Source organism: Neoarius graeffei, chromosome 19 (assembly GCF_027579695.1).
Source record: "Neoarius graeffei isolate fNeoGra1 chromosome 19, fNeoGra1.pri, whole genome shotgun sequence".
NCBI classification, from domain to species: domain Eukaryota; kingdom Metazoa; phylum Chordata; class Actinopteri; order Siluriformes; family Ariidae; genus Neoarius; species Neoarius graeffei.
Window position 1 is genome coordinate 6,999,232 of NC_083587.1, and position 14,735 is coordinate 7,013,966.

General features: G+C 41.4%; 1 protein-coding gene across 18 annotated transcripts in view; it reads left to right on the forward strand.

Annotated features, from left to right (window-relative positions):
• Positions 1 to 14,735, forward strand: part of LOC132867671 (zinc finger protein 271-like) — an 806,111-nt gene that overhangs the window by 514,066 nt on the left and 277,310 nt on the right. For all 18 annotated transcript variants that reach the window (XM_060900654.1, XM_060900653.1, XM_060900645.1 and 15 more), the window contains 2 exons: positions 10,039 to 10,106; positions 10,277 to 10,455. In XM_060900654.1, coding sequence (XP_060756637.1) covers positions 10,039 to 10,106; positions 10,277 to 10,455 — 247 coding nt within the window. The remainder of the gene's footprint in view (positions 1 to 10,038; positions 10,107 to 10,276; positions 10,456 to 14,735) is intronic.

A 14,735-nucleotide genomic window follows, 5' to 3' on the forward strand; every position in this document is an offset into this window, starting at 1 on the left:
TCAGCTGGGATAAGCTCCAGCTTGCCTGCGACCCTGTAGAACAGGATAAAGCGGCTACAGATAATGAGATGAGATCTCTTGTGTGATGTGTAATTCACCCCTCTCATTTAAATATGGCGAACATTTTTCGGCACGCGCTTTGCGCATCACGGACCTCGGTGACTTTAAAATGCTGCTCCAGCCCTGCTCATTTCTGCCCCTTTTTTCCTGAGCAGCAGGGTTTTAAACTCAAGCTATATGCTGCCACACCGTGTGCTTGTCAGTTGTCAGCGACTTTGTTGCTTTGTTCATTAACCGCAGGTTACCGTATCATTTGATTTTATCTGAGACGTTAACGAACGTTCTAAACAATTCTAACATTGTCAGAATGTTTACGCAGATGCTCATGGGAGTTGTAGGCGCGTATTACATTGCAATGTGTTTATTATATCAGATGCCTTCAGAGAAAACTACAATTAAAATATATTGTCATACCACAGAATAAACCACCCGCCAAAATGGCTAGTGAGACTAAAGTTATTACCCACCAAAGCCGAATTTTACCCGCATTTGGCAGGTGCTAATGTAAAGCCCTGAGATATATATATCATCTCATTATCTCTAGCCGCTTTATCCTTCTACAGGGTCGCAGGCAAGCTGGAGCCTATCCCAGCTGACTACGGGCGAAAGGCGGGGTACACCCTGGACAAGTCGCCAGGTCATCACAGGGCTGACACATAGACAACCATTCACACTCACATTCACACCTACGGTCAATTTGGAGTCACCAGTTAACCTAACCTGCATGTCTTTGGACTGTGGGGGAAACCGGAGCACCCAGAGGAAACCCACGCGGACACGGGGAGAACATGCAAACTCCGCACAGAAAGGCCCTTGCCGGCCACGGGGCTCGAACTCGGATCTTCTTGCTGTGAGGCGACAGCGCTAACCACTACACCACCGTGCCGCCCATATTTTTATATATATATATATATATATATATATATATATATATATATGCATGCAGTATGTCTAGAAAAATCACCATTTACATCAGCATACTGATAGCGATCAGTTAAATAAGAGCTGAGCCAGGAGAGGGCCGTTCCCTTAACTCCCACAACATTTTCTAGTCTATCCAGAAGAATGGAATGATCAATGGTATCAAATGCTGAACTAAGGTCAAGCAACACAAGCAGCGAAACACAGCCCTGATCAGACACCAACAGTAGGTCGTTTACTACTTTAACCAGTGCTGTCTCTTTGCTATGATGAGGTCTAAATCCTGACTGATACATTTCATGGATGTTATTCCTATGTAAATATGAGCATAACTGCTGTGCCACGGCTTTATCTAGGATTGAACAAGTTGTTCTTCTACACTTACAACTGCACCCTGCTCGCTCCCGTAATGACATCATATTTGCGGATGATACTACCATAGTGGGGCTCATCTCTGGGGGGAAGGAGTCTGCTTATCAGCACAAGGTTGAGCAGCTGTCTGGGTGGTGCTGAGACAGCAAACCTGGTCCTCAACCACCAAAACCAAGGAGCTGATCATAGACTTCAGGAAAAAGAAAACAGACTTTCAGCCTATAGAGATCTTGCAGTCACGTGACCAGAATGTAAACAGCCGCCATCTTGTCGGTAAAAAACACAGCTGAATACTGCTGCACTCGTATACAACATGGATCAATTTCAACCGACGGACTACACGGCTCATTTTTCTAATGAACAGATAATGAGATATACAGTATGTCTAAAATAAACGACCTACAGATTAGTGACCCTTATCGCTTACCGGACATAGTTTTCACGACCGTGTCAGTGGATATTGAACTGCCAGCGGTGGAATACCCAGACGTGTATAATTACCTCATTAACTTTCCCTCGCTGTTCAGTGGTGAAGCACTGCATGCTTATAAATCTCTGGACAGTTATCTTTACAGAAATTCAGGATTTGTCAGCCGCCCTCAGATGTGGCATCTTGTAAACAAGAAAATAGCAATCCTCATTGGACGGGTAAGTCACTTAAGTATTGAGTATAGCACTGACCAGCCGATTATAGAATAGAATAAGGTAATTCCAGCTGTAATTCCAAATCGTCCGTCTTGTTTACCATGGATCTGGCATTGGAGAGGTAGAGGCTTGGCAGTGGAGATTTGAGTGGCTGTTTTCTGAGCTTAGTCAACAGGCCAGCTCTGCCTGCAGCCTCGCTTTTGCTTCCTCTCCCGATGCCGCCTCCTTCGCCTGCCAGACCCGATAACAATCCACGGAGACCCCGCTGGTCTCGCTATCTCGTCCGGAATGTTGTGCATGCGATGGAAATCACTACAAACCGTCATTTTCTGCTGGAAACCAATGTCCAGTAAGTCCATACGGTTGTAGTGGATATTGAAGTCCGGTACAGACGAACAACACGCAAAAATACACACAAAAAACATAAACGTGCACAGGTAGGGAGAGCTTGTAGCCGCAGCCATTGTAGTAGAATTGTATATCGTAGGGTTTTCCAGAAGAAAAGGTAGAAGTAGAAGGTGGAAATATGGCGTTTGACCGACAAGATGGCGTCTATTACAATCTGGATCGGCTGTGACGTCACATGCAAGATCTCTATTCTCATCAGTGCGCAATATGTGGAGAGGATCCTGGACTTCTGGTTCCTTGGGGTGCACATAGAGGAGGAGCTGACCTGGAGCTCTAATGCCACACAAGTGATAAAGAACGCACAGCAGAGACTTTACTTCCTGATGATCCTCATGGTGAACGACCTCCCTCAAAAACTGCTTGTGTCTTTCTATTGTTGCTCCATAGAGAACATACTTACATACATACTGCATCAGTGTGTGGTTTGTCAGCTGCACAGGAGCAGAGAGAAAAGTGCTCCAGAGGGTTGTCACCACCACCCAGATGATCATCGGATGCCCTCTTCCCTGCCTGGAAGAGCTTTACAGTTCCTGCTGCCTCAAAAGAACCCTCAGTATATTAAAAGATCCGTCCCACCCCAGAAATTCTCTGTTTGAACTGCTGCCCTTGGGCAGGCAGTTCAGGTCAATTAAGAAATGGACAAATAGACCCCTTGCACATGACGTTATGCATCAAGTGATAACTGACCCCCAGGTGAAAAGACACCAGTTTTCGTGTAAGCAAGGCTTAACCAGTCTTAAATATGGTTCATTTTTGTGCTGTTTTTGGTTGTTCCAATCATTTAAATCGAGGAATAGATAAAAGATATCACCATTTCCCTGCTATGAAGAAAAATTTTAACAAAGAGAAGCAAATGCTTCAAGAACAATGAAGAAATGAGTGGTTAAAGAGAATACAGTGAGAGGAGCTAACCCTGAAAATTGCAGAGAAATTTGCGACTATTTAAAATGTATTTTTTTTAAAAATAGACAGGCACAACAGAGTATGGAAGAGTTTGTTTAAGAATCTCCTTTTATTTCTGCTCACATTTTAATTGGCTTCTTCATGAAAGTGTTCAGACAAAATCAAATGATTTTCTTCCAGATGAACCAACTTCCTCATTCGACATGGAAAACCTAGATTGGGCACCAAACAAACAACGCTGACATTCAGTTTATTTTTGAATATCAACATGCTTCTAGGATATGTTGCATAATCACAGTCACCTACTTCTACGTTTGAGTTGAGAGAGATTTCTTTCACAGCTACCCTAACTTGCAAAAGAACAGGTAGCTTTTCCTCTGGCAGTAGTTATTTAAAAAAAACAGACAGAATAATAGTGTTTCCCTCAGGATTTTGTGAAACTAGGGTCAGTGGCCCTCGCTCTGGGGGCATGCTCCCCTGTGAGATAATTTTGTTTATTTTAAAGTTAAATGTATCAAACTGGTGCACTTTGAGAGCAAAATTAAGAGTTTCAGATCTATGAAGAGGGGCGGCACGGTGGTGTAGTGGTTAGCGCTGTCGCCTCACAGCAAGAAGGTCCGGGTTCGAGCCCTGTGGCCGGCGAGGGCCTTTCTGTGCGGAGTTTGCATGTTGTCCGCGTGGGTTTCCTCCGGGTGCTCCGGTTTCCCCCACAGTCCAAAGACATGCAGGTTAGGTTAACTGGTGACTCTAAATTGACCGTAGGTGTGAATGAGAGTGTGAATGGTTGTCTGTGTCTATGTGTCAGCCCTGTGATGACCTGGCGACTTGTCCAGGGTGTACCCTGCCTTTCGCCCGTAGTCAGCTGGGATAGGCTCCAGCTTGCCTGCGACCCTGTAGAAGGATAAAGCGGCTATAGAGATAATGAGATGAGATCTATGAAGAACTTGTACAAAACAATTTCGTGCTTTAGTAATTTAAGCATAAACACACTGGTTGTATCGATATGAATGGTGATGCCACAGCAAAAAGGCCACACCCGCAAAGCATTGTTAAGGAGTTTAACAGTTCATAAACGGTTAAAAAAATGACTAGAGCATACATTTCAGCCCTCAAAGAAATGAAGCAGAAGTGGTTACCTGTGTTCAACTGGTTTATTTATTTTTTTAGAAAATTTAAAATATTGAATAGAGAACATGCAGAATAATTTCATTTTAGCCAAAAATAAACCTATTTTGAACTCTGGTTAGAGCATGCACTTGTGTTTTGAATGACGAATACATGCTACCGGATGTGTTAGCAGCTTTTCTGACTCAAATAAGCTAAAACTCTACAAATTTAACCGTGCACTGTTTTAAAGCGAGGAGATGAGAGTCGGACATGCTGATGTTAACATTCTCTCAGCTCAAGTTTGATGAATGCTAATTATCAATGCTAACTTCTCCATTGATGTTATCTGTTTGCTGTTTTAAATTGATAACCATCGTATTGTGTTTGGACTAGTGGATGACTGGAGTGGACACTTAATGTTATCAGTCTCAAATCAAATGGTGTTTGTGTTCTGAAAATGCTTCCGTCACTACAGTCTAGGTAACTCATGGAAAACACTGTAATGAGCGTTGCCTCACGTTTTTAATAAATTATACAATTGCCTGTCTGATTTACCTATCTGTTTTAATAATTATTTGACAATCTGCTGTCGTGCAATCTGGGTCAAATTTTGCAAATGACCTTCTAGCCCATCATAATGTGTGTGACATTCTTCATAATCGATAGCCAACTTTTAATTTGGTGTGCCTTGACATTCTGATTTGACCTTTGATGTGCTTCAGCCCCAACAAGCTTGGAAATCTCTGGTACATATGATAATCAGTTATGGTTGGGCAAGTTACAGCAGTTTTAAGTGAACATGCAGCCTAGCCCATCTCTAAAGTCCTTCCCGCTCCATGCAGTCAGGCACATTGGGCGGCGCTGACCTTCGTTTCCATAGCCCTCGGCCTCTCACCTATACAGCTAGGGTTACAGGGGGGCTAGTCCTCTGGTAACTGTGAGAGGCAACAGCCTAGTCTATAGCTATGTTTTACTGTCCATTTTAAGCTCTTCATTCTGGTCCTTGAAAATGGCATTGCAGGCCAATTCAGGGTGCTGATGCCCAAACAGTTTGTAGATTTATTTATTTTTTTAAACATTTGGAAGCCTATGCCCCTAATGCCTGGTTTGTTTTTTTTAGCTCCTCCTTTAATTTTTGACCTTTCCATGGCTTTTGTTTCACTGTTGCACACTGCTTTTGCATTAGTGTAGAATGTTAATGTGCATTAGCTAACTTGGTTGTGATTGACCGGTGAGAACACGTATGCTGTCATGTGAACCTGAAATGACAGGCCCACAGACAGGGCTGGTAAAAGCACGGCAAAACAAAATCTCTGTTCATTATGCCCTGACGAATAAATGTGACCCAAGATAGCTGGTTCTGTTCAGTCATCCATCCTGGCTTACTTCTCAAGGGAATTTTTACAGCTAGGGGAAATATCCTGAGCAAAATCCATTCCAGTATGTTGCCTTCCCTCTTTTTCACATTCCTGACCGTAGTTGGGAAGCGGGAGTGAATCCGGTTTGCTAGACTCGCTCACTTCCCTGCTCACATGGCTTTCATAATGCTCCTGGATTCTAACGGGTATATGAGTCAGGACACACACACAGCATTGGTCTGAATAAAGTAACATCTTCATATGAAAATAGGGCTCATCACCATTACAGTCGTGGCTAACTCCACATACAGTGCTCAGCGTAAATGAGTACACCCCCTTTGAAAAGTAACATTTTAAACAATATCTCAATGAACACAATTTCCAAAATGTTGACAAGACAAAGTTTAAAATAACATCTGTAACTTATAACATGAAAGTAAGGTTAATAATATAACTTAGATTACACATTTTTCAGTTTTACTCAAATTAGGGTGGTGCAAAAATGAGTACACCCCACAACAAAAACTACTACATCTAGTACTTTGTATGGCCTCCATGATTTTTAATGACAGCACCAAGTCTTCTAGGTATGGAATGAACAAGTTGGTGACATTTTTGCAACATCAGTCTTTTTCCATTCTTCAACAATGACCTCTTTTAGTGACCGGATGCTGGATGGAGAGTGATGCTCAACTTGTCTCTTCAGAATTCCCCATAGGTGTTCGATTGGGTTCAGATCAGGAGACATACTTGGCCACTGAATCACTTTCACCCTGTTCTTCTTCAGAAATCCAGCAGTGGCCTTAGACGTGTGTTTAGGATCATTGCCATGTTGGAAAAGTGCACAACGACCAAGGGCACGGAGTGATGGTAGCATCTTCTCTTTCAGTATAGAGCAATACATCTGTGAATTCATGATGCCATCAATGAAATGCAGCTCCCCGACACCAGCAGCACTCATGCACCCCCACATAAGGACACTGCCACCACCATGTTTCACTGTAGGCACCATGCATTTTTCTTTGTATTCCTCACCTTTGCGATGCCATACAGTTTTGAAGCTATCAGTTCCAAAAACATTTATCTTGGTCTCCTCACTCCAGAGTATAGAGTCCCAGTAGGCTTCATCTTTGTCAGCATGGGCCCTGGCAAACTCGAGGCGGGCTTTTTTTGTGCCTGGGCTTTAGGAGAGGCTTCTTTCGTGGACGGCATCCATGCATGCCATTCCTCTGCAGTGTACGCCGTATTGTGTCACCGGAAATAGTCACCCCAGTTTGGCTTTCTACTTCTTTAGGTAACTGCAGTGAACTTGCATGCCAATTTTCTTCAACTCTTCTCATCAGAAGACGCTCCTGTCGAGGTGTTAATTTCCGTGGACGACCTGGACATCTCTGTGAGATGGTTGCAGTTCCATCTTTCTTAAATTTTTGTACCACTTTGTCTACAGTATTCTGACTGATAAAGTAAAGCTTTGCTGATCATCTTGTAGCCTTCACCTTTGTGGTGTAAAAAATTTATTTTCTTTGGGGAATTCTGAAGAGACAAGTTGAGCATCACTCTCCATCCAGCATCCAGTCACTAAAAGAGGTCATTGTTGAAGAATGGAAAAAGATTGATGTTGCAAAATATCGCCAAATTGTTCATTCCATACCTAGAAGACTTGATGTCATTAAAAATTATGGAGGCCATACAAAGTACTAGATGTAGTAGTTTTTGTTGTGGGGTGTACTCATTTTTGCACCACCCTAATTTGAGTTAAACTGAAAAAAAAAAAACGTGTAATCTAAGTTATATTATTAACCTTACTTTCACGTTATAAATTAAACAGATGTTATTATAAAACTTTGTCTCGTCAACATTTTGGAAATTGTTTAAAATGTTACTTTTCAAAAGGGGTGTACTCATTTATGCTGAGTACTGTAACTTCTGCATAGACAAAACCAGCCATATGCTGGGGGGGAATCCGGCTAAACCCCTGCTGCAACAGGCCCTCTTAAAACTGCAGGGCATATTTTACAAGTACCATGCAACTATCTGAGGAAATTATGATTAAAACATTGATAGAATTAGACTAAAATTAAAATTGAGTTCCATTGATAATCTTGACCAAAAAAAAAAAAAGACTAAAATGTAACTACTATTTTCAGGACACAAGACTAAAAGTAAATTTAAAATCATTTAAATTAAAGATGAACACTACCACACTGAACTAAAACAACATTGGCGCCCAAATAAATATTACTTGTACAGATCAAAAATATTTTATATAAAACCCATTTAGAGACAGAACTGACTTAAAGTTGTGTATTTTTGTAGTTGCCTGTTTAGAGATCAAAACACAAGGGACAGATAGATATTTATCAGAGAGGTCTGATGCACAGCTTTGCCATGTCAGAAGTAAAGCCTTTTATGAGAAACCTTTCCTTTGGCTAAATTCTGATAAAGCCTTGCCTGCATTTTCCTATAGTTACTAAATTCATCTCGGAGCTTGTCAGCTGTTTTGTGAATCTTACGATAGTCAAAAACCTTTAATTCAGCCTTCATGAGGCTTAATAATATTGGCATGAGTCATTGTTCTTGTTTCTGTAAACCTCATTTAAAGCCATATACAGTGGGGCAAAAAAGTATTTAGTCAGTCACCAATTGTGTAAGTTTTCCCACTTAAAAAGATGAGAGAGGCCTGTAATTTTCATCATAGGCATACCGCAACTATGAGGGACAAAATGAGGAAAAAAAAAAATCCAGAAAATCACATTGTCTGTCTGATTTTTAAAGAATTTATTTGCAAATTATGGTGGAAAATAAGTATTTGGTCAATATCAAAAGTTCATCTCAATACTTTGTTATATACCCTTTGTTGGCAATGACAGAGGTCAGACGTTTTCTGTAAGTCTTCACAAGGTTTTCACACACTGTTGCTGGTATTTTGGCCCATTCCTCCATGCAGATCTCCTCTAGAGCAGTGATGTTTTGGGGCTGTCGCTGGGCAACACGGACTTTCAACTCCCTCCAAAGATTTTCTATGGAGTTGAGATCTGGAGACTGGCTAGGCCACTCCAGGACCTTGAAATGCTTCTTACGAAGTCACTCCTTCGTTGCCCAGGCGGTGTGTTTGGGATCATTGTCATGCTGAAAGACCCAGCCACGTTTCATCTTCAATGCCCTTGCTGATGGAAGGAGGTTTTCACTCAAAATCTCACGATACATGGCCCCGTTCATTCTTTCCTTTACACGGATCAGTCGTCCTGGTCCCTTTGCAGAAAAACAGCCCCAAAGCATGATGTTTCCACCCTCATGCTTCACAGTAGGTATGGTGTTCTTTGGATGCAACTCAGCATTCTTTCTCCTCCAAACACGACAAGTTGAGTTTTTACCAAAAAGTTCTATTTTGGTTTTATCTGACCATATGACATTCTTCCAATCCTCTTCTGGATCATCCAAATACTCTCTAGCAAACTTCAGACGGGCCTGGACATGTACTGGCTTAAGCAGGGGGACACATCTGGCACTGCAGGATTTGAGTCCCTGGCGGTGTAGTGTGTTACTGATGGTAGCCTTTGTTACTTTGGCCCCAGCTCTCTGCAGGTCATTCACTAGGTCCCCCCGTGTGGTTCTGGGATTTTTGCTCACCGTTCTTGTGATCATTTTGACCCCATGGGGTGAGATCTTGCGTGGAACCCCAGATCGAGGGAGATTATCAGTGGTCTTGTATGTCTTCCATTTTCTAATAATTGCTCCCACAGTTGATTTCTTCACACCAAGCTGCTTACCTATTGCAGATTCAGTCTTCCCAGCCTGGTGCCGCTCTACAATTTTGTTTCTGGTGTCCTTTGACAGCTCTTTGGTCTTGGCCATAGTGGAGTTTGGAGTGTGACTGTTTGAGGTTGTGGACAGGTGTCTTTTATACTGATAACGAGTTCAAACGGGTGCCATTAATACAGGTAACAAGTGGAGGACAGAGGAGCCTCTTAAAGAAGTTACAGGTCTGCGAGAGCCAGAATTCTTGCTTGTTTGTAGGTGACCAAATACTTATTTTACCGAGGAATTTACCAATTAATTCATTAAAAATCCTACAATGTGATTTCCTGGATTCTTTCCCCCCATTCTGTCTCTCATAGTTGAAGTGTACCTTTGATGAAAATTACAGGCCTCTTATTTTTTTAAGTGGCAGAACTTGCACAATTGGTGGCTGACTAAATACTTTTTTGCCCCACTGTATTGATTTCGTGTAAAAAAAAAAAGTAAATGTGGTATTTTTCTACAGGCATACAGGAGCATGCAGTGTGAAGAATACATCGATGCCAAAAGAGAGACGCATGTGAATTGGATGAGGTGAGCAGTACACTAGCTGTTGGGTCATTTTAGTGATTTGATTTTACAGCTCCTCATTTGTTGGAAGAACTTTATCTTCATATCATTGATATCTCCACCATGCTTTCTCCAAGTCTGTAACTCTGATCTGATTTTTTACCTTTTTCTGAAACGTTGCCTCACTCTTTTAGGTATGTGAATTGTGCTCGGAATGAAGAAGAACAGAATCTTGTGGCATTTGAGTATCAAGGGGGAATTCTGTATCGTTGCTGTCGATCCATTAACCCAGGACAGGAGCTCTTGGTGTGGCATGAAGAGGAGTACACCAAAGAACTCAGTCCTGCACCTACAGGAACAACCAGACAGCAAGGTGTTACTTTTGTTTAAGAGGTTATAGAGGTTATTTTCTGCATCATTTCGTGACATTTCTGAGCCTACCAGTGTTTCTGGGATGAAAGCTGTTGTACAATGCAGTCTGCAATAACTAGAGCATTCCCCAGAGAACTCATTTTGGCCTGTTCCACCAACCAGGTAGGTCTTCTCGATCATATGACCGTGACCAACCAGAGAGGGTGAAGTCTATCAGCTTCCTTTGAGACACGTGAAGTCCGCCCACTGCATATCTTGCTATTGCAAAACTGACTACAGTGGTGCTTGAAAGTTTGTGAACCCTTTAGAATTTTCTATATTTCTGCATAAATATGACCTAAAACATCATCAGATTTTCACCCAAGTCCTAAAAGTAGATAAAGAGAACCCAGTTAAACAAATGAGACAAAAATATTATACTTGCTCATTTATTTATTGAGGAAAATGATCCAATATTACATATCTGTAAGTGGCAAAAATATGTGAACCTTTGCTTTCAGTATCTGGTGTGACCCCCTTGTGCAGCAATAACTGCAACTAAACATTTCCGGTAACTGTTGATCAGTCCTGCACACTGGCTTGGAGGAATTTTAGCCCATTCCTCCATACAGAACAGCTTCAATTCTGGGATGTTGGTGGGTTTTCTCACATGAACTGCTCGCTTCAGGTCCTTCCACAACATTTTGATTGGATTAAGGTCAGGACTTTGACTTGGCCATTCCAAAACATTAACTTTATTCTTCTTTAACCATTCTTTGGTAGAACGACTTGTGTGCTTAGGGTCATTGTCTTGCTGCATGACCCACCTTCTCTTGAGATTCAGTTCATGGACAGATGTCCTGACATTTTCCTTTAGAATTCACTGGTATAATTCAGAATTCATTGTTCCATCAATGATGGCAAGCCGTCCTGGCCCAGATGCAGCAAAACAGGCCCAAACCATGATAGTATCACCACCATGTTTCACAGATGGGATAAGGTTCTTATGCTGGAATGCAGTGTTTTCCTTTCTCCAAACATAACGCTTCTCATTTAAACCAAAAAGTTCTATTTTGGTCTCATCTGTCCACAGAACATTTTTCCAATAGCCTTCTGGCTTGTCCATGTGACCTTTAGCAAACTGCTGACGAGCAGCAATGTTCTTTTTGGAGAGCAGTGGCTTTCTCCTTGCAGCCCTACCATGCACACCATTGTTGTTCTGTGTTCTCCTTATGGTGGACTCATGAACAGTAACATTAGCCGATGTGAGAGAGGCCTTCAGTTGCTTAGAAGTTACTCTGGGGTCCTTTGTGACTTCACCGACTATTACACGCCTTGCTCTTGGAGTGATCTCTGTTGGTTGACCACTCCTGGGGAGGGTAACAATGGTCTTGAATTTCCTCTACTTGTACACAATTTGTCTGACTGTGGATTGGTGGAGTCCAAACTCTTTAGAGATGGTTTTGTAACCTTTTCCAGCCTGATGAGCATCAACAACGCTTTTTCTGAGGTCCTCAGAAATCATCTTTGTTCATGCCATGATGCACTTCCACAAACATGTGTTGTGAAGGTCAGACTTTAATATATCCCTGTTTTTTAAATAAAACAGGGTGCCCACTCACAGCTGATTGTCATCCCATTGATTGAAAACACCTGACTAATTTCACCTTCAAATTTATTGCTAATCCTAGAGGTTCACATACTTTTGCCACTCACAGATATGTAATATTGGATCACTTTCCTCAATAAATAAATGACCAAGTATAATATTTTTGTCTCATTTGTTTAACTGGGTTCTCTTTATCTACTTTTAGGACTTGGGTGAAAATCTGATTATGTTTTAGGTCATATTTATGCAGAAATATATAAAATTCTAAAAGGTTCACAAACTTTCAAGCACCACTGTATATGGTAAACCACAAGATATTGTTGTAGTTTTATTCATCATGCCCAGTTTAACCAGAAGTAGTGTAAAATGCATGCTCTGTGGATCCCGAGTGGCACAACAGAAAAGTGTTGTCCCCGTCATCCTCCCCATCATCCAGATATTGCCACTTTTTCAAATCCTGATGACGCCACAATCATCTGTGGTTGGGAGCTCAAGAGAGCAAAATTGTCTGGGCTCTCTGGGAGGGAGAGATGGCATGCTCTCTCTTCTCTGCCCTGTCAGTTACACTGGCCAGTCATGGGTGTGTGAGAGCACATTTAATAGGAAGCAAGTTGATTGGGCTTTCGTCCGAGTGTGCTTTGCAGCCCCCTGACATTGTATGAGTAAAACGTGGTCAACTGGTGTTTCTTGTCTTGGAGGAAGCACATGATAGCCCTCCCTGGTTGGTAGCTGTTATGTGATACTGGAGAGGAGTCTGATGGGTGGGAATTGGCCATGGCTAAATTAGGGAGAAAATTGGGGAGAAATCGGGGGGGAATGCCCTGTCACAGCAAACACATAATATAGGATAATGTTAGACCTCCCCATATTACAGAAACACTGGGGGCGGCATTATAATACCTTCAGTGCAATATAACCAGCTGGCTGGAAAGAAGTTAGTTGAAAACACACATGCAATGTGTCTGAACCAAGCAAAGTTGTTAATTGGATAATGCAGATGTCAGTCAAACCCATCAACCATTATAAAAATCAATTGCAACACATTTGCTTTATTTCAGGAGCATATGTGATGGTTATTAACAAGCAATAACAGTTTTAGTATTTTTATGGAATTCAATAATTCTACAAGAGTCATACCATGGAGAACTTATCTTTTTAATTATGTTAAATTTTAGCTCCTTAAAGTGCACATCACGGGTAAATTTAAGAGCAACATCAATGTAATTCTCCTATTTTATATTAAACTTTGGTCAAATATCTATAACATTCTGCATTCTCTGAAATTTTTTTACCTTGCGCAATACCAGAAAAATTCAGTTGAAATCAAGCCATTTGAGGCGAATCGGTCTGCCTCTGGAAAAACTTGGCATTTGAATTTCCCAGCAAACACTGATTTTCGTGATGTCGCGTGCAGAACGCCTCCCTCTGAATCCTACGTCAGCGCTGGTTTGTTTATGAGAAAACGACCTGGTGGTTTTCTGCAAATTTCTTCACTATTATCACGTAATTATTAAAATGGTTAATAGATGTATCGTAGGAGGTGTAGCAACACCAATCATGATGGGATTAGTCCTCATCGTTTCCCAAAAGACCGGACAATGAGAGAGAAATGGGAGCGCTTGGTCTACACAGGCTGTGCACTTAAACCGTGCAAGCGCTTGCAGCCTGCTGGCGCTTCCGCAGGTGACGTCACGAATCTGGCTCCAGACTCCCTTGGGATTTTTCCAGATGCATTTTATTTTATTTTTTTCTGCTGTCGACAGATGGTCTTGTGCAAAATTACCCTTCTGGATGTGTGTGTAAAGGGACATACTTTTCATATATAAAAATAAATAAATAGGTCCAGGATATGCACTTTAAACTCTTGCAGCTGAAGAACTTCAACATGTTAAGGAACAAATGGTGTCTGATGAATTAACGAACAATTAAACACATGGAGGTTTGGTTGCTTTATTACTACAAATCACACAGTGGCATTCTTCAAATACTGCAGTAAGGAAATTCCTACTGCTGCAGACCTACTTGAATGCCATCTGAACTGATGCAGTGTGTCCCTTTTTTTATACGCCTATATTTAAATTGAATGACTATTGTTATATGTCTTAATTTATGGATGTTGGCTTGCTTTCATCATTTGCATTAATATGAATCATGGGGCTTCACAAAATCCCACAGAACTTAATTTCATGAAATTAGTGTGTAATTGAAATTAATAAGTGTTTTTAAACTTGACAACCTAATCCATATAAAAAATCCAGATAGAAAATACATATTTGCTTGTGTAAATGCTACTAGAAACTATTTGCAAATAAATCTATCCATATCCAGTTTGATAAATAAGGCCCATTTTTGGATCTTTCAGAACCTTGAATGTGAGGGCTGAGTTTCCTTCTCAATCCTGGATGAGATGTAAATAAGGCTAGGCTTGCCATTACCTAGACTTGACATGATGTCCAACAGGAACCAACAACTCCCCTTTGGTCGCTCAGACCCACGGGGCTATGGCCAATGCTGTGCATAGCTGCTGTTCCAGGACCTTATTGAATCTCCCAGTATTCCAAGCTAGAGGCTGCTATATCTTAGTCTGCAACCTTTTTTGTCTCAGTCTTAATTCATGTAGAATCTTGATTTAAGTTTCAGTAAAAGCACTCCTTACATTGGGTTAGTGTTATATTTTATAATCTTGTTGCATT